This window comes from Sorex fumeus, unplaced genomic scaffold (assembly GCF_029834395.1).
Source record: "Sorex fumeus unplaced genomic scaffold, SorFum_2.1 ptg000094l, whole genome shotgun sequence".
NCBI classification, from domain to species: domain Eukaryota; kingdom Metazoa; phylum Chordata; class Mammalia; order Eulipotyphla; family Soricidae; genus Sorex; species Sorex fumeus.
In genome coordinates this window covers 842800-861938 of record NW_026606151.1, presented here as the reverse complement: position 1 = coordinate 861938, position 19139 = coordinate 842800, and the positions used below count along the sequence as shown (strand labels likewise).

At 58.8% G+C, this 19139-nt stretch overlaps 2 protein-coding genes across 2 annotated transcripts in view; one reads left to right on the top strand and one right to left on the bottom strand.

Annotated features, from left to right (window-relative positions):
* The window catches only part of ITPR3 (inositol 1,4,5-trisphosphate receptor type 3), a 278545-nt gene that overhangs the window by 179592 nt on the left and 79814 nt on the right, over nt 1-19139 (bottom strand). The window lies entirely within an intron of this gene.
* IP6K3 (inositol hexakisphosphate kinase 3) lies at nt 411-11251 on the top strand. The gene is made up of 5 exons (XM_056132264.1): nt 411-600; nt 6191-6395; nt 7033-7208; nt 8209-8384; nt 10760-11251. Exons 1-5 carry the CDS (start codon nt 411-413, stop codon nt 11237-11239), a joined length of 1227 nt encoding a protein of 408 aa, XP_055988239.1. The 3' UTR covers nt 11240-11251.

The following is a 19139-nucleotide window of genomic DNA, read 5'->3' as shown; positions in this document are numbered from 1 at the left end:
GCCGGCCTGGGTTCGGTCCCCAGCACCCCATATGGTCCCTCGGGCACTGCCAGGAGTGATCCCAGAGCATGGAACCAGGAGTAACCCCTGGAGCGCCTCCCAATACGACCCCAGACCAAACATCCAGGTGGCCCAGGTTCAAATTCATAACATCGTTTCCTGGCTGTCCTTCTCAGCCGGCTTGTTCCTCCAGGACGACCGCTGTAAGCGGGTTCCTGTAACAGATTTTTCCCAGGAGAAATCGATACCCACAGACAGCCTCCTTGGACCCCTGGCCCAGCACACCCTCACTCTTGCTCCCCCCCTGCTTTCCAGAACCGCCCCCTCCCGAGACTGCGTGCAGAGCCAGCCTCCAGGCCTCAGGACTTACCGGTGTGGGTCTGCGGGGAGCCCCCTCCCCGCGTCGAAGCATGGTTCTGCAGAACGGCATGGACCCTGGGCACCCCGTGCGTCTGGAGCCCTTCCTGCACCAGGTCGGGGGCCACCTGAGCGTGATGAAGTACGACGAGTCCACCATCTGCAAGCCCCTCATCTCCCAGGAGCAGAAGTTCTACGAGTCCCTGCCCCTGGCCATGAAGCAGTTCACCCCCGAGTACAAAGGTGAGTGGTGAGTGTGTGCACACAACACACATACACATGCAAACACAAATACACACACAGACACACACATACATACACACAAACACAAACACAGAGACACAGAGACCACACACAGACACACACAGATACACACACACAAAGACACAGATATACATAGACAGAGACACAGACACACATATACACAGACACACAGACACACACGTATACACAGACACAGACACACAGACACAGACACACACAGAGACTATACAGACACACAGACATATAGATACACACAGATAAACAGCAAACACAGACACACATAGACACACACACAGAGACCACACAGACACACAACAGATACACAGACACATAGACACACATAGAGATACACACATGAACACAAATACACAAATGCATATACAGAGGCTCACCCCAGAGTGCAAAGGTAAGAGCATACACACATATATGCACACAGAGACACACACAGACACAGACAGAGACACATGAACACAAGCACACAGCCTGGGCCAGGTATGTCTCCCCCTCCGCCCCTCCCCCGTGCAGCGGGGAGCCTGTGGTTGCCATGGAGACGGTCCCTCTCCCCCAGCCTGGCTGCCCTCACTGGCCGCTTCTCTGAACTCTTGGAGCCCCCCGGCCTCAGTGGAAGGCCTGTTCGGTGCCCTGCACACCAGTCAGGCCTCAGGGAGAAGTGACCCCTGTGACCGGGCCAGCTAACACAGGGCAGGTGGGGCCCTATCGCCTCCCTCTGGAGCACAGGTGGGTGGGGCGCCTGGGCTGGGCCATTTATACCTGCATCCCGGAAGGGACATCGGGGCTGGCTCCGTCTGCAGTGCTCGTTGCTCTCTCTCCTCTCGGGCTTCGGGAGGGAGGTAGCTGGCAGGGTCTGGGGGGACAGTGGGATCGGCCCCCAGGGTCACGGCTCACACAAGGATGTGTCTGAGGAAGGCCCCCTGCCCAGATGTGGCGTGGCTGGCGAAGAGCTTCTGCCCCCAGTGCCAAGGGTGTGGTCAGTGGGGGGCCCAGCTGGCGCCCTCCAGCATGGCGTGGGATGAGGGTGACCCTGCGCCGGATCGAATCAGCACCACAGTGTGAGCCGACCGGAGAAGCAGGCGTGTGTGCTGGGCAGAGGCGCTCCCACGGCGTCTCCAGGCCCCACTCCAGGCCGTGGGCCGGAACCTCTGGGTTAGGATGCCACGGCAAATCCCCAGCAGGCTCAGGAGCCACGCAGACCCCCCAGCAGGGCTGACCCCCACACTCCGCTGCGCCCCGGCTACCAGAGTGAGCGTCCAGCGTGACACCCAGACGTGGGGTCGCGGCCTTTGGGGCTCAGGCTGGGGCTGTGCCTCCCGTGGGGGGCTCTCAGGGCAGCCCCCAGGTTAGATCTCAACGCTGCACACAGGCTGTGGGGGACGGGGCCTCCTGCCCACCCGTTTCACACCTTTCTGCCCAGTTCTGGAGCAAGCGGGAGGGTGAAGAGAGGGTCTGCAAGGTTCCGTCTGCAACGCCCCCTCCTCTGCAGCACATGAGACGAGGGGACCGCCTCCCGGGCCCTCGGGCCTGGCCTACTGCCCAGACCGCCCAGCCTGCCTCCCCCCTGCAGGTTGGGCCCATCCAGGTGACACAGCCTCGGGCTCCACCAGCTCCACAGATTAATTATAGATTCATCTGGATTCATCTTGAGCCAAAGTGTCGTAGGTGGCTTGCTGCGGCAGGAGGCTGGGGCTTCCTGAAGGGCTGGAGGGGCCCCTCTGGCCCATGGAGGGGAGAGTGAAGTGGAGGCCTGGGCAGGGTGGAGGCCAAACAGGCGGTTTCGTAGGTGTAAGATGGCAGCCCGAGCGCACGCACGTCTGAAGGGACCAAGAGAGGCCCGGGGCCCCAAGCACCCATTTCGTCTGTTCGAGTCTGGGTCTTCTTGGTTTCTAGTTCTGGGCTATTCCGGGCTCAGTGCTCTACAGGTCACTTCCTGCAGTGTTTGGAGGAACATGGGTGCAGGGTCAACCCTACGACTCCCGCTTGCGGCCCTTGGAACTAGCCCCCTGGCCTGGCGTCGGGTCTCATTCTATTTTATTGGGGCGGGGGGGGGGGGTTAGCAGTGCTTCGGATGGACTCCTGTCTCTGTGCTCGAGGGTCACTCCTACTGGGCCGTGTATATGCCGGGACCCTGCACTAGGCAGGGATGGAAGCAGCATCACAACAGGGCTGACCAGGAGCCCCTTGATAGGCACGCGTCCCACTCCGTGCTGCCTCCTGGCCTGAGGTCAGGTTTTATTTCACGTTATTTTATCTTATGGGGAGGGCTGGCCGCTTCTGGTGGTGCTTAGGGCTCCCTCCGACTCCACGCTCGGGAATCGCTTTGACAACGCTTGGGGGACCACACGTGGTGAATGAATCAGGGATGCGTGTAAATCAAGGCCCATGCTGTGCGACCTCCCTGGCCTCAGGTCAGACTTTCCCTGGGAAAGGTCAGTTGTGCCAGGCCCCGGCTCCATCCCAACACCACACAGATCTCCCTAATGACTGAGTCCACGGGAAAGGCTCCCCCGAGGGCTTCAAATCCCAGCAACATGGGATTGACCCCAGTACGGAGCCAGGAGTCAGCCCTGCGCACCACCAGGAAAAGAAAGGAGAGAGGAGGGGAGGAAAGGAAAAGAAGGTGAGGGGGGAAGGGAAGGAAGGAAGGGGAAGGGGAGGGGTGTGGAGGGTGGGTGAGTCTGGCCGACTGGGAAGGGGCTGCCTCCTCCAGGGCCCCAGCCAGGGGACCCGAGTGTCCCCAGACTGCCACGGGGACTCTCTTTCCCTCCAGAGCCAGGGGGCGTCTCTGCAGCTGCACCACACCCGCAGGCCACACCGTCTCCCTATCCCCAGCTGCAGAGCTGTGGTGAGTGGGGGTCGGGCCCCTTCCCCAAGCTGGGAGCTCAGCCCACCCCTCTCGGGCCCCGGAGCATGGCTGTCCGCTCTGGCCGAGCAAGGACACGCTCCCGGGGCCGTGGACACTCACTGGGAGCCAGATTCAGGTTACCGGCCGCAGGGCGAAGTCGTGCTCTCATGAGCTTAAAAATAAACACATGACGGAATGTCCGCGGATGCGGTGGGGACTGCTCAGCCAAGAGGCCGCTGCTGAGGCTCGGGCCAGCCCTGCAGGGTGGGGGGTGGAGGTGCTGCAGGAGGCTCCCCCCTCCTCCCGTGGCCAGACCCTCAAGACAGGCACTGCCAGGGCGAGAGGGCAGCGAGGCGGCTGTGCGGCTCAGACAGGGGAGGAAGGAAACGACTCAGGGTTTATTGGTTTGGGGCTATTCACAGCCCCGTGAGCCTCCGCTCAGACACCAGACGGATGATGAGCTCCGGCGGAAGCCCAGAGAAGCAGGTGAAGGTCAAGTGCACAAATGTCCTTGCAGGAGGCCTCCTGAGCATCCCAAGACAAAGGGACAGGCCGGGGCTCTACATGAACCTACAAGGTCCCACGGCCCTTGGCTGCATCACACCAGAGCCCCCACCCTGTGGCTTGGGGGGGTACCCGACTTCCTGAGGGTGTTCCGGGTCCTGCAGGTGTGGGCCAGCGAGCCCCACTCTGAGGACACAGGACTGGAAGGACCACGTGTCCTTGGGTGTCTAGACTAGCCTGGGGGGGGGGTCAGAGCTGCCTGCCCGGTCCCCAGCAGGACTGTCCCTCATCCACACCCGGCTGAGCAGCGCCTGGTGTCACCCCGACTCCCCCAGAAGGGCTCCGTGTCACAGCCTGGTCCTTCTTCCGGAAATGCCACTGCTGCGGCCGTCTTGGGCCTGAAGGATGTGTGACCTTGAAGGAGGACTTGGGATTCAGGAGTGAGCCTTGGGGGGGTGGGGGGACATGTGACTCAAAGGACAGGCAGTGCCAGCCCACAGTGGGCGCAGGGCGCCAGCCGTGACCAGGGTCCCTCTGCGACCTGCCCTCTGTCCCCCCACCCCTAGCGCTGGTGGCAGACTGGGTTGAGGGGGGTGCTTGGGGGGAGGGTGTGTGCCAATGCCCAGGTGTCAGGGCCAGGGTCTGTACCATGACCAGGGGCTCCATCACTCCGGGAAACACAGTTGCTCATTCCTGGGTGCAAACCTGGGGACCGGGGGTCAGAAAAGAGAGGATGGGGGCGGGGCGGCTCCAAGCAGAGCCCAGCAGCCTCAAGGAGCACCTCACAGGCTTACAGAGCAGCTCCAGGAGTGAGCGTCTGGCCCGACAGGCCTCAGGCCCAGACAGGCTGTGAGTGGCACAGCAGCTGCCGTGACACTGGCCCCTGGGTCAGCAGAAATTGCCACCGTGGCTGGGAAGGTGGCCGAGGGGCTGGGGAGGAGACAGCCCCTCCCTTGGGAGCCGGCATTATATGCGCCCACCGCCCCCCTAGTTGGGGCCCCCACAGAGAATAAATGAGAAGGGGCCTGATCCTCCCAGCAGGGGCCGTGGCAGCCAGGCAGTGCTGGGGATCGAACCCCGGGCTTCGTGTGTGCTGGCGAGTGCCGATCTCCTGAGCCACAGCCCAGCCCTGAGGTGGAAGGGGTGTTCTTGCACGTGTGTTGTGGAGCGGGGCCACACCTGACTGTGCTCAGGGATTGCTCCTGGAGGGGCTTGGGGACCACCTGGAACAGGGTCACGAGAAACAAGGCAAGTGGCTTGACCCCTGCACTCTCTCTCTCATGGGGACCCTTGGCAGTGCTCACGGCTGAAGGCCCAGGGGAAGCAGCACCATGACCATCCCCTGAGCGAGGCCAGGAGGCCTCAGCCACGGCAGAGAGACTCCACGCTGTAGTAGCAGGAGAATACCCTCCCCTCCCCGTCACCTACCAACGCGCCCACTGGCCCAGCAACTGGAATCAGGGCGTGCTGGCACCCTGTGGTGCTCTCCTCTGTCAGGAGCAAGGTGGGGGCTGTGGTGGAGGTGGGCTTCTAGCTAGGATGGATCTAGACGCCTGTCTCTCCCCCGCCACCAGCTCCCGCGTCTCCAGAACCTGGCACAGCTGGGCACCAGGTGCCAGCAGCCGAGGGATGCCAGGGCTGCTGTGAGTGAGAGTCCCCTGAGCCCCCCCCCCCCACCCCCCCCGCGCTGACTCGGAAAAGCCACGCCAAGGGCACCTTTGTCTCCTCACGTCCACCCCCTCAAGCAGCCAGGAGGGCGTCCTGAGGCAAGCCCCGAGGCTCCCCAGGCGTGTCTGAGTCTGAGGCGAGGGCAGGCCTGGTGAAGGGGGAGCTCCAGCCCGGGAAATGTTCCCGAGAGGCTAGGGACACAGAGACACACAGATCGGGGATGGGAGGGAGGCGGGAGGGGACCGTGTGGCCCAAAGGTTGGAGGCTGGTGTGCCGGCAGCGGAGAGGGCCCAAGGCAGCGTCCAGACCAGCAGGAGGCACTTTCTGCAAACTCCACGGGTCCCGGCGCTCTGGAATGGGGTCCAGCTGGTCCTTGAGAGAAGAGCACGTGCGTGTGCTTGTGTGTGTGCATGTTAGTGTGTACGTGTGTGTGCGTGTACGTGTGCATGCATATGTGCGCGTGCGTGTGTGTGTGTGTGTGTGTGTGACCGGCACCACCGTGCTCAAACTCACACATCGTTACCTTGTACCCCGCAGGTACCATCACCGTGCACCTCCGCAAGGACAGCCTGGGACACCTCAGCCTGGAAGCCAACCCGCTGGCGGAGAACGGGGGCCCCTTCCAGGTCTCCCCCGAGTCAGCCGTGGCGCTATGGCAGAGGCTGCAGCAGAGTGCGGGAGGGGGCGCCCGGCCCCTGGCCCCTTGGCAGCAGGCCCAGCTGGCACACTCGCTCAAGGAGAGGTGAGGGTCTGGGCGGGGGTGGGGGCAGACAGAGCTGGGAGAGACTAGGAAAAAACCCCGTGTGGGCTGGCGGACACCCAGCCAGCGCTGGTGTCTGTTAACTATCCATTTCACGGAACCTGAGGTGCCTCTGGGGGGCAGTGTGCAGAGAGGAGCCCCAGGATAGTCGCACGGCACGAGGGGGGAGCGTGGCTGATGGGTCTCAGAAGCCCCTGCAGCCCCCGGGATCCCCCCACAGCACCCGTCATGTTAGCGACCTTCCCCGTGGAAGGGCCCCTGGGAGCTTAGAACACGGCTGGGAAACAAAGGGAGTTAAGAGGATGTAAGTGCCCCCCCAGGAGCGCCGCTTCCTCCCGCGGATCTCATTAAGCCGCTTGGCCCGGTGACAGGAAGTGGCACAGTTATCTCCCTTCTGCAGACGGGGAGCCAGGCAAGAGGGGGGCAGCGAGGGCCCCCGATTTCCGGTCGCCCTGCCATCCCCTGTGGCCTCGCAGAGCCTGACACCACACAGACCGCGCGGGCAGGAGGGGTCCTCGGAGCCTGGGCAGCCCACACCCCTCCCCAGACCAGGTGGGCCCCTCGCAGTAGACCCTCCCTTCCCCCCACTCAGCCACCTGTGTCTCCCTCACAGCAGCAGCCGGGCCACAGCGCTACTGCGGTCCGAGTTCCACCTCCACTCCCCGGAGCCCTCCCTGGAGGCCCAGGAGGCTGAGGAGCACCAGGCCGAGAGCAGCTTCAACCCGTGGGGCCTGCACTGCCACCAGGCCCACCTGAGCCGCCTGTGCGCTGAGTATCCTGAGAACAAGCTACAGAGTATCCTTGGCTGCCCCTGGGGCGGGTGTGTGTGTGTGTGTGTGTGTGTGTGTACATGTGTGCGCGTGTGCATGCTGTTTGTGCGCATGTGTGCGTGTGGGGGGCGGGAGGAAGGGTGACAGACAGGCAGACCTAGAGCAGAGGTAGGAGAGGAATACACATAGGCCAAAGAGAGTGACCCAGCCCTCGAACCCAGGACCTGAAAGACATGAGACAAACTGGAGGGTGAGGAAGTCAGACTGCAGGTTTAGGGGAACCCAGTGCCACCTAAGCAGGCGGGATGAGCTGGATGGGGTGGGGGGGCGGGAGGGGGTCCGGGAGCAGGAGGGAAAGGACTGCTCCCTGGGACGGGGGCGGGGAGCTCCTGGACCACAACCTCCCTTCTCTCCCCCCAAGCTGATGGGAAAGAAGAGCAGAGTCTTGTGCAGGGGTCGGGGGCTGATCTCTCAGGGGACCCTGCCTCCTTCTCAGCCCCCCAAAGTGAGGCTTGAAATGCCCCTTTGTCACTGTCTGGAATGGGTCGCTGGCTTGCTAGTATTCCCTAAAACACATCTGCAATCCTAATCCCTAAGAAGCTTTTGCAGGATAATTACTCCGCCCAAATTAATATCCCTGCTACTCATCTTCGAGACAAACATCAGCCCACTTCCCCACAAAGGTATTGGCCCAGCCGGTGGTTTCAGCCTCCCAGGTTTCAGCCTTGTGATTTTCCGCCGTGAGATGTAAATTGGGCCTGGCCTGCCAGGGATTTCACGCCTGCATTTAAATTTCATCCTCAGAGGGGGGGTGGGGGGGGAAACGGGGCCGGGGAGAGAAGCTGGCACACACACATAAACTCCCCCTAAATAAACGGGCCGATTAAGGCAGCGGGCAAAGCTAACACATGAATTTCTTAATCGCAACGCTGGCGGGTCTGGGAGGACAGGACGGGTGGGGCGCGGGACCCCGCGGCCAGGGCGAGCCCTCTGCACCCGGACCCTCCTTCACTCAGCGCGACCAGGGTTCCTGCTGCTGGAGAACGTGGTGTCGCAGTACAAGCTGCCGTGCATCCTGGACCTGAAGATGGGCACGCGGCAGCACGGGGACGACGCGTCCGAGGAGAAGAAGGCGCGCCACATGCGCAAGTGCGCGCAGAGCACCTCGGCCTGCCTGGGCGTGCGCATCTGCGGCATGCAGGTGGGTGCGGCCGCGCGGGAGGGGCCCGGCTTCCTGCGGTGCTGGCGACAGGACCACCTGGGCACCCCCGGCCCCACTGGAAGGAGAAACCGCGACCACTTTGGCGGGAGGGGCTGTTCCAGGCTCTGTGCTCAGCAGCGACCCCTGCTGGCACCTGAGGGGAACCGCACGTGGTGCCAGGATTTGCACCAGGGTTGAGGCTGCGGTAGCCTCACGCAAGGCAAGAGCCCTATGAGCTCCTGTACTATCCCTCAGGCAACAGATTTTTTTTTAATTTATCTGGTGTTGGGGCTGGAGCGATAGCACAGCGGGTAGGGAGTTTGCCTTGCACGTGGCTGACCCGGGTTCGATTCCCAGCATCCCATATAGTCTCCTGAGCATTGCCAGGAGTAATTCTGGAGTGCAGAGCCAGGAGCAACCCCTGTGCATCGCTGGGTGTGACCCAAAAAGCAAAAAAAAAAAATTATCTGGTGTTTGGGTCAGAGCTGGAGTGCTTAGGGCTACTCCTAGCTCTGCATTAAGGGACCGCTCCTGGTGAGGCTCAAGGGACCCCTATGGGGCTCCAAGGATTGTTAACGGGCTAGTGTCCTACCCACTGTACTCTCTGGCCCTGGATCTCAGGGTCTTTGTGGTGGAGACTTGTCACCGTGGCCATGTGGGTCGTGCCTGTGTGGAGGGCAGAGCTTTGTTGGTAGTGTGTGCAGGAAGCAGGGAAAGAAGAGAAGTGGCTCTCTATAGCACAGATGCCTTGCTCTCCTGAATGAGGCTGAGTGCACACACACGTGCGCACACATACACACAGAGGCACAGACACACAGGCACACACAGAGGCACACAGGTGCATACACACAGGCACACACAGAGGCACACAGGCTCATTCACACGCCCACATGGGCACACAGGCACACATGGGTACACACAGGCGAGCATGCATGCACACACACACACACACACACACACACGCAGGAGCACACACGCACACCCAGCTTTGCAGAGGCTATGAGGCAGTCTGCCCTTTGAATCCTTAGCAGCCACTCGCGACTCTTCTGATGCTTTTTTTGCTACCTGTTCTGCTTAACAAAGCCGGAAGGTTTATAACCTGCTGCCCCCGGCAAAGGAACGGTTAATATTTTATTACGCTTCATTTTGGTGGCAGCTCTGATGTGGCTTATGGCGGGGATGGCAGCCGAACAGGAGGAAATAAACTTTCTCCATTCGTTCACTTATAGTCTAGCTACTCAAAGCAAAACCAGAGACCGATCTGACGGTAAATGTTATAGCTTTCCTTAATTGAAACTGCCACCCCTTGAAACTGGAAGTTGAGTCTATAAATTTGTTGCACAGATGTCCCCAGGAAGGTTTGGGAGGCAGTCCTCTAGAGAACGGAGGCTGATGATTTGTGGTGTAAATGGAATCTCTCTCCGGACCTCAGAGCCTCCGGAAATTGATCTGATTTATTTGGAAAGTGAAGCCTGTCATGTCGCTCTGACGGCTAATTTAGCAGCCCATCTCCAGCCCTTCACAGCCAACAGCAGGTCCATCATCTCCCTCTGATTTCCTGCCCCCATAAACACAGCATCAATCAGTTCTGACGCAGTATCGGCCCTTCCCAGGCATGCCAGGCCACGCAGAGGTGTGCCAAGTTACCCCCTGGGCATGGCAGCCTCACCTGCTGCCCGTGCCATCTGAATGCAGGGGGCAGCCCCCATGGTGCCCACCAGTCAGCATCCGTCCTCCATCTGCTCCTTCCTGCTGGCCAAGACAGGGAGGGGAGAGGAGTGGGAGCCTCAGGGAGTGGCTGGGAATCCCCCGCTCAGCCCTGGCCCCACTTCCGGCCCTTTGGGTTGCCTGAAAATTCCTTGAATCGGGCTGCTCATCTTCAAATGTCCACCCGGAACGCTGTCCCTGTTTCTTGAGAACCTGCAGTACTTTGTAAACTTTGCTGGGGGAAATTGTCATCTTGTTGCCTTTCCAAGGCAAGGTTGGCCATGATTTCAGATTCCTGCTTGGGTTTGCTAATATTTGAGTGGAAGCGAGCCAAGAGCCAGGGTTTAAATCATGAGTTGGAGCCTAGTATTGGTGGGAATTCCAAGAAAAAAAGACCCAAAACCTTCCCTTGTGGGTGGAGGGTCACCTTCGCAGGGCGAATGAGCTTTAGGTCTTGAATGTCTATGGAAGGCTTGCACAGAAAGCGTTTTAAAATGTAAAAGCTACACTGGTGCTAGATTAAAAAAAAAAATCATCTTTGTGTTCTTTTCAGCCATGCCTGCCTCCCGTGTCCTGGAAAAAGCTGTTTCTAGATGATGTTAGCTTGTAGCCGTAGCAGATGCAATTTTTCCGTCACGATTTTTCATTCCTTTTTTTTTTTATGCCAGGTTTATCAAACCGATAAGAAGAATTTCCTCTGCAAAGACAAGTACTATGGGAGGAAGCTCTCGGTGGAGGGCTTCAGACAAGCGCTCTACCAGTTCCTGCACGACGGGTCTCGCCTGCGGGCAGAGCTGCTGGGGCCCATGCGGGGCCAGCTCCGGGCCCTCCTCTCTGTCATCAGAAGCCAGACTTCCTACCGCTTCTACTCCAGCTCTCTCCTCATCATCTACGAGGGCCAGGAAGGCCCCGACACCCCACCAGGCACCCCCGCCGGCCCCGGGACCCAGGACTCGGCTCTGCACACAGCCCAGGGCGACTCTCTCGAGGGCCTGGCCAAAGTCGACATCCGGATGATAGATTTTGCTCACGCCACGTACAAGGGCTCCTGGAACGAGCAGGCCACCCACGATGGACCCGATCAAGGCTATATTTTCGGCCTGGAAAACCTTCTCCAGATCCTGCAGGATATCCAAGAGGGAGAATGAGACATGGTCGGCCCATCCGAGTTCTTCCGAGACGAAAGAACTCAAAAGGGGCCTGTGAGGTAGCGAGGGTAGTCTAGATGCCCCCTTTGGTGGTGTAAACCTTTTGTAATCATCATACCTATGTTCGAACGCCGTATATCTCTGCATATCAGGCTGCAATCCTAGCTGCTAAAGAAACCAGTGCTGGGAGCTGGAATGACCAGCCCATCCCAGCCCCACCGGCCTCCGAACCCCTGCTGCGGGGCGCTTTGATCAGGCTGAGCTGAGTGCACCCTGCAGCCGCCCAGCCTCGGGAATGAAAGTTCATTAGCACCAACCCCGGAAATGCTCCTGTTCTTCACCGCTTCAGTGATCACTGTTCCCACTGGGTTATTTTTCACCACGAAGTCTTCCGTATCCAAAGGCGCCTCTGGGATGTCTGAAAGGGACAGCTCATTTCTACGCTGCCGTGGTTACGGGGGCCACCAGCCACATGGTGCTGGCTGCTCCGTGGCCCCGAAAGGAAGCTCCTGGCGGCAGCAAGGCAAGCCGGAGCTGGGGTGGGAACTTCGCCTTGTGATAGCACTGAGCTTTTTGCCGTGATGAGAAGCATCTGGAATAGTCGTGATTCAATTACGTTGAGAGAACATGTTAAAATAAAGGAGAACAGGGAGCCATCCCTGGCCACGATTCCATGGACCCTGCATCTGTGAACACCTGATCAGCAGACAGGACAGACAGTGGACACTGGTGCCACCTGGGGTACATAGGCCAGCGGGAGTGGCACGCATCGCAGGCCAGCATTCCGAAGATTCAGGAATGTTTGCATGGAAAGACACTTTGGGGCTGCAGTCTTCACAGTGAGACACCCTCCTTACCTGGATAAACCATGAGGAGTGAGTTGGTGAGGCCAAGGCCAAGTGCTCCTGAGGGCTGTTCAGTCAGGCAATGGTGCAGAGAGAGGCCACCATGTCTCTCCCTCCTCTCCTCCTGGGGCCATTTAGGATGAACTGGACACCTCGGCCCATCTTGCCCTCTTTGTACCCAGACTCCCGGGTGTGGAGAGCCAAGACCCCATTTTTGTCCCTGGAGAACAGGGTCTTACAGACTTCAGTTACCCAAGTACTGATTTATGAAATACAGCTTCTGGAGAAAGGTGTGGAAATGCACCCGAGGCTTCCAGAGCCCATAATGCCAAACTATACTCCCAGCTCTCATTTTCATTTTGGGGGGTGGGGGTGGGGGGAGGGGGAGCCTGATGGACCCAGGAAATCAGGCGCGATGTTTACAAGACTGGTGGGTGTGTGTAAATGTGGAACAAAGAGCAAACAGTTGTAATTAATTCCTTCTTCTGCAGTGTGGAAACCCATTACAACGCCCCGGAGTCCAGCACTGAGCTCCGTTACCCAATTAGGGAAATAAATTTGTTAATAAAATTGCTGAGGTCACCAGTGATTATTTGGTGCGCCTTATTACCCTTTCTGTTTGTTCATTCCCTTCGTCACATCACACGGCGCTTCCAAATTATGGGCGGCTGGAGGATGCAGCTAGAACACTTCGCCGATTTTCGGGCGTCTTTCGGGAAATCAGGGCTGGGAGGCGGGGCTAGTGAAATATGGGCCTGTGTCTGCGAGGCAAGCGCCAGGTCTGAGAAGTAACGGTCCTTTCACCTGAGCCTTGTACCCAGCAAAATAAAATCATCTTTGAACTCCCGTGGCTAATCACCATCAACATACCCAAATCCATACTAATTCTGTGAAAGTGTGGCCTGGATGATAAGCATGTTTTGTTCTACTGGACGGCTGCAGTAGAGGGAATATTAAGCAGATGAACTTCCCTAATCACATCCAGCCCCGAGAACAATGCAGTTGACCTGCATACAAGGTACCCCAGGTGGGATGGGGCGAGTGGAAGCGTATTGGGTGGCGGGGGGAGACCAGCTGAAAACCAAGTACTTGTCAATGATAAAATGGAACCCGAAATACTACTTTTTCTGGGTCACTTTCTTGCCGGAGAACTTGGTACCACATCAGCCAAGTCCCCAGTGCGTTGGCTTCCGTTTCCTTCCTCCAATTCTCAGCCCCAGGGCTGCAGGGCCTGGCTGAGAGCCCAGGTGGGAATTCTCCACTAGAACAGAAGTCTTTCTGGGCCGCCCACCCACACTGGCTTGCTGTGATCTTGCTCGTGGCGGCCTCTGAGTCCCCCACGGGCCCACGTGATGTGGTCCCCAACCCCATCAGTAACTGCTTTACCCGATGATAACCTTCTTCCTCCCCTAAAATCACTGGGGGGTGAGCCCAAGTCCTCACTTCTCTCTGAAGATTTCCCCTGCCCAAAACAAGTGTGTTGTACAGGGCAATGTTGGCTGTTGGTTTTAGTTTAGTTTGTGGGGGGAGTGGTTGGGGTCACTTGCTCCTGGGTCTACACTCAGGATCACACCACGAAGGGATGGCTGTTGGAACTCCGTAAGACTGAAAACCAATCATGAACCGCTTTATAATGCTCGATCTTACAGTGATCTATTTTTTTTTAAATAAAGTGATTATACGGGGTGCTGGGGATCAAACTCGGGTTGGCTGTGTGCAAGCAAGCTTCTGACCTGCTGCGCTCTCTCTTCTGCATCCCTGCATTGGTTTTAGACAGTGATCGTGGGACTATAGGACTCGGGTGGGGGTGTCACTGTGGTCCAGAATCTTCTGCAAGGCTTTGCAGGTTTGGCCATTGACTGGAGGAATGCACACACATATCACAGATCTGGGCAGAGAGCAGGAAGCAATGGTGAGAAGAGGCTCTTGGGGCCTGTCTGTGTCCGACCTCCCCTCCATCCCCCGGAGCTTGGCAGCCAGGCATTGGTCTCTGCTGGTCCGCCCAGCTCTGGGGAAGACACTGCCCTTGGGAGCGTGGATTCTGGGTGAGCAGGCAAGAATGATGCTTGCGTAACACTCTTGGGCTGGGGCATAGTGCAGGGGAAGGCTTCTGCCCTGCACACGGCCTCCCTTGGGTCCATTCCTGGCACCACAGACGGTCCCCTGAGCGCGGCCATGAGTGATCCCTGAGCACAGGGCCAGAGGTGAGCCCAGCTCTGACCCTGAGACCCACTCCTCAGGAACACCCACAAGGACACAGGACAGTCCCCAGTGTCCCCTGTGTGTGCAGAGGACATGAAAGCTGGCAACAGAAGCAGGGAGAGGGGAATGGACAGCACCTGGGCCCCTGAGTATGGGGGGCAGTCAGCTGGCTCAGGACACTGGACAGGCTGACCCATTCGCAGCAGACATGAAGGACAGAGAAACGGGGTGGGCTGGGGGCAGACAGATCACACAGGGGTGAAGCACTTACCTTGAAGGTGGCTGGCCTGGTCTGAGCGCCCGGAACCACATATGGTCCCCCGAGCACCACCAGGGGTCATTCCTGAGTCCTTAGCACAGAGCCAGTGATAGCCCCTGAGACCACTGGGTATGGTCCACCAGTTCCCCCACTGCGCCCCGCCCCTCCCTCAAAAATAAGAGCGAAAGAACAGAGAAATGAAGTGAGCCCAACTGGTGGAGACAGTTGAAACTCTGGCCAAGTGGCTCATTTACCTGTGAGTTCGTTATTCTGTCTCACCTCCACCCAATGAACACCGTTGCGAGTGCTCAGTCTGAGGGCCCAGTGCTAGGACCCCAGAAAAGGAACCGAGGAAGGGCGAGGACTGTAGGACTCGTTGAGCCAAGGAACACGGGGGGCATCTGCAGGGGAGAGCGTGAGGGACACAGATAGGGTATGGGGAGATGCACCTTGAAAGGGGGCACATCTGGGAAACGACCGCATATGGCTGGGGTTCCAGGGAATGGATGAAGATGCAAGAAACAGGGAGGAGGGTTCTGGGGAGGGCAGTTCTGCTTGGGGAACCGGTGGTTTGTGTCTGTTGGTGGACTGAGAAATTAAGATGAAGCACAGAAAACCTGTGACCCCCTACCCTTGCTCTGGCTGGCTCTTGTCTTTTTGTTGTTGTTGTTGCTTTGCTTTTTGGATCACACCCAGCGATGCACAGGGATTACTCTTGGCTCTGCACTCAGGAATTACTCCTGGCGGTGCTTGGGGGGCCATATGGGATCCTGGGGATCGAACCCAGGTCGGCCGTGTGCAAGGCAGACACCCTACCCGCTGTGCTATATCGCTCCAGCCCCTTGTCTTGTTTTTGTTTTATGCTCAGGGCTTCTGGCTCTGTCCTGGCAGGACTCGGGGGACCATATGTAGTACTAGGATCGAACCCGAGCCAGACGCGTGCAAGGCAATCCCTGAACTACTCTCCCGGAAGCTGTTGTTTTGAAGTGAGAAGCACACAGGTCTGAGTCAGGCCACCTGCTGAAACAGGAAATTCCTGGTCAGCAGCAGCTGCGCGTCGCAATCTGGGCTGAATCTCTGCCCTGCCCCATCACCGGTGGAAGGGACACTGTGAGACACCCCCAATTCAGGCCACCAGGGTGGGCACCGAGGGGAGACACCCGTGTCCCATGTCCAGGAACTGTCACCGTGTTACAGAGACTGACCAAGAGTCAGACGTGGGCACCTGAGAGATGAGAGGGCCAGTCACGCTTTCTGCACACGGATGCTACCTGGCAAACGCTGGCAGGGTCAATCTCTGTGTGCAGCTTGCACTGAATCAGGCACGCAGCTTCCACGGGAGCGACTTTCTCGCCTGACACACTGTGGTGCTACCATATGTAACGCAGTGATGAGGACGTTGTTTTAAGTTCCACAGAGACACTGACTGATTGTTTCCGTGGCCCTGTCCCATTCCCGCTCCGGTGACCAGATGGGCCTGGCCCTTCTGTTCTGGCCTTAACTTTATGATTTATGACCTATGTGTTATTTGTCTCTGCTCAGCTCCCTGAATGGGCCACTCCGAGCCCTGCCTCTAGGTTCCTGCTTCCGCTCCTGACTTTCTCACGACGACAGGGCCCTGCCCGCTGGGCTGGGGAGGCCGAGCGGTGGCTTGGCCACTCAGAGATGGGTTTGACGAGAGCACACCAGCTTGTGTCTTCTTTTTTTTTTTTTTTTTGATTTTTGGGTCACACCAACGATGCTCAGGGCTGCTCTTGGCTCTGCACTCAGGAACTACCTCTGGCGGTGCTCGGGGGACCATATGGGATGCTGCGAATTGAAATTGAACCCGGGTCAGTCCTGTGCAAGGCAAATGCACTACCTGCTGTGCTATCGCTCCAGCCCCTCATGTCTTGTTAAGGACACCACCCCCCGTCCAGGAGCAAAGTGGGGGGGGGGGGGTTGTCAGGCATCCAGGGAGTCAGGTGTCTGTGTGTTCCAGATCCTTCTTCCCACATCCTCAGAGTGTGAGGGTACCCGGAAGGTGCTTGGCCTCTCCCTTCCTCACTTTCCTTTCCTCTCCCACCAGAACTTGAATCTGTCCCCCAAAGCCGGGTGAGGTGGGAGAGTGCCCTGCCCTGCCCACCTGCTGGCACCATGCTGGAGAGAAAGGAGCAGACGGTCCTCACTGTGCGGTGTCCTCTGGGCCACACCCGTGGTCCATCACTCTGACAGCAGCTGCTCTGGGCTCCGGGGCCTGCCAGGATGTGGCCCCATAAAACAAACGGCCAGGTACCACTGCTCAGCCGTCGCCTCCTGAATGATCTAAGATCCTAGCTTTGGATTTAAATCTGCCTCCCGGGTGGCCAAAAACATAAAAGGGAGGACGGGGGAGGGAACTCGGAGGAAGGTGTGGGTGCTTGGAGTTGGGGGGGGGGGGGGGGGCGGAAGTTAGAGAGGAAGCCGCATTGGGACCAGACCAAGGTGGGCACCCGCCAGGCCAGCTGACCCGCTGCCCAGCACTCAGAACGCCTCCAGGCAGGCACCCCCACCCCCCTGTGCCCCGTTCGGCCCCAACCTCAGTCTTCGGAGGAGGCGCAGCTTCTGGGGCAGGGCTGGCGTGGGGACAGCGCCCCGGCTCTGTAGAACGATGTCGTCTGTCCACTTCAGTCCTTCCTGTGTGCGCCTCTTGGCAAGTAGCAGCTGGAGCTGAGCCAGGAGTGAGGGGGCAGCTACTGCCGTGGGGGCCGGGAGGAGCCGCAGTGACAGCCACTGGGAGCAGGGCCAAGGGAGGGGGGACAGAGCTGGGGGCAGCGGGGATGAGGGTCTCTGGGTCTCCCGGGCTGCCTCTGACCTACCCCTGCACCTCACAAACGCCCACCCGGCCCAGGAGGGAAATCCGGCCCCCTAGAAAAAAGAGCGGCGATGAGCGCCAGCCATGACCTCCCACGACGCCTTCTTCGTGCCTGAGGGAGCACCGACTCCCGAGTCCAGGCCCTCCCCGGGAGCAGAGCCGGGGCCGGCAGCCAATCTCTTCCTCCAGTTGAATAAGTTGAAAGAAGAAAAATCAGGCAATCGCGCCCTACAATACAGCTAAGTATTTAATTCCTTTTTAATGTTTACATTATTAACACCAGCATTACAAAACGATATTTTTTACTTTCAAGCGATTCAAATGTGCAATTCGGAGTCTCAATTACTGGCATCATTATAACTTGAAAAACTGGAGCCGCGCTCCCTCCCGCCTTCTCCTCCCCCGGTGGGGCCTATTTCTATGAAGAGAGATCAGGGCTGCCTGGAGCCCAAGATGCATTCCAAAGGGATGTGGATGGGAAGGTATATGCCCCCCTCACCCCACCGGGGTGGCATGGGGGATTGCCAAGGAGCTGGGAAGGGGGGAGGCTGCGCTTTGTGAGAGCCAGCAGGTACGTTTGAAATGGCCAGCGACTCACCGAGGACACAGCAGATGGGGCAGGGCACACTGGGTGACTGACAGGCCAGTGGGCCCAGACTGGCTCCAGCAGGGTGGGGAATGCACAGGCCCTGGGGAAGTGACCACATTTGCACCCTGGCCTGAGGGTGCAGGAATGAGCAGAGGGCACCCGTGCCAAACTCAACGCTGCTGCCTGGTGGCCCTTAGCCGCCGTGCCTCAGTGTCCGCTTCTGTAAAACGTGGGTGGAAAAGAGGTACTTCTCATTTACTTTGTACTTACCCTTAGTGAAGCTATTTGTATCACCTTTAAAACAGTGTCGTGGGGCCAGAGCAGCGGGGAGGGCATTTGCCTTGCACAGGGCTGACCTGGGTTCAATCCCCGGCATCCCATATGGTCCCCCAAGTGCCACCAGGAGTGATTCCTGAGTGCAGAGCCAGGAGTAACCCTGAGCATGAGCATTGCTGGGTGTGACCCAGAAAGCCAAACAAAACAAAACAAACAAACAACAAAAAAAAACCCCAAAACCCAGAATGCCATGGCCAGAAAGATGATGCAGGGGGAAGGTTTGCACTCAGCCACCCCCAGTTTGATCCCCACCTGACACCTAATCTCCCCAGGACCCCCTGGGTGAGCACCGCATCCTCGGGCCCAGCTCTGAGCCACTGGCCTGGTGGCTGGGCACTGCCAGGAGGCCCCACATCTCCTGAGCATGACTGAGAGCCTGGGGAGGGGTGGAGAGTTGTGTGCATACAGGCATTACCCACCCTCGGAGTTTGTCACTGTCACTCCCATGTCAGGACGGGGCACTCAGCGCAGAGGGAGTCGCAGTGCCCGCTCGCCCCTCCGCCTGGGGGCTTCGCACCCCTGCTGCAGCCCCAGACCCCATCCCTGCTCCAGCCACCCACGGCAGACCAGCACCCTGGCTTCCTCGCTCCCGGAAATCATCCTGTCTGATGAAATGCCGCAGGGCAGCACTGCTGTGACTGTGATTGTTGGCTCAGCGTCGACCCCCAACCACCGGGATCAGGGCCAAGGGAGGGGGGACAGAGATGGGGGCCTGCTCATGGGTGGGAGCTGTGCACTGCTCAGGGTCCTCATGCCAAAGGGCCCCACACTTGGCTGATGCTCTGGAGCTACTGTACTAGGAAAAAAATCTTTTGTTTGATTTTGGCCACAGCTCT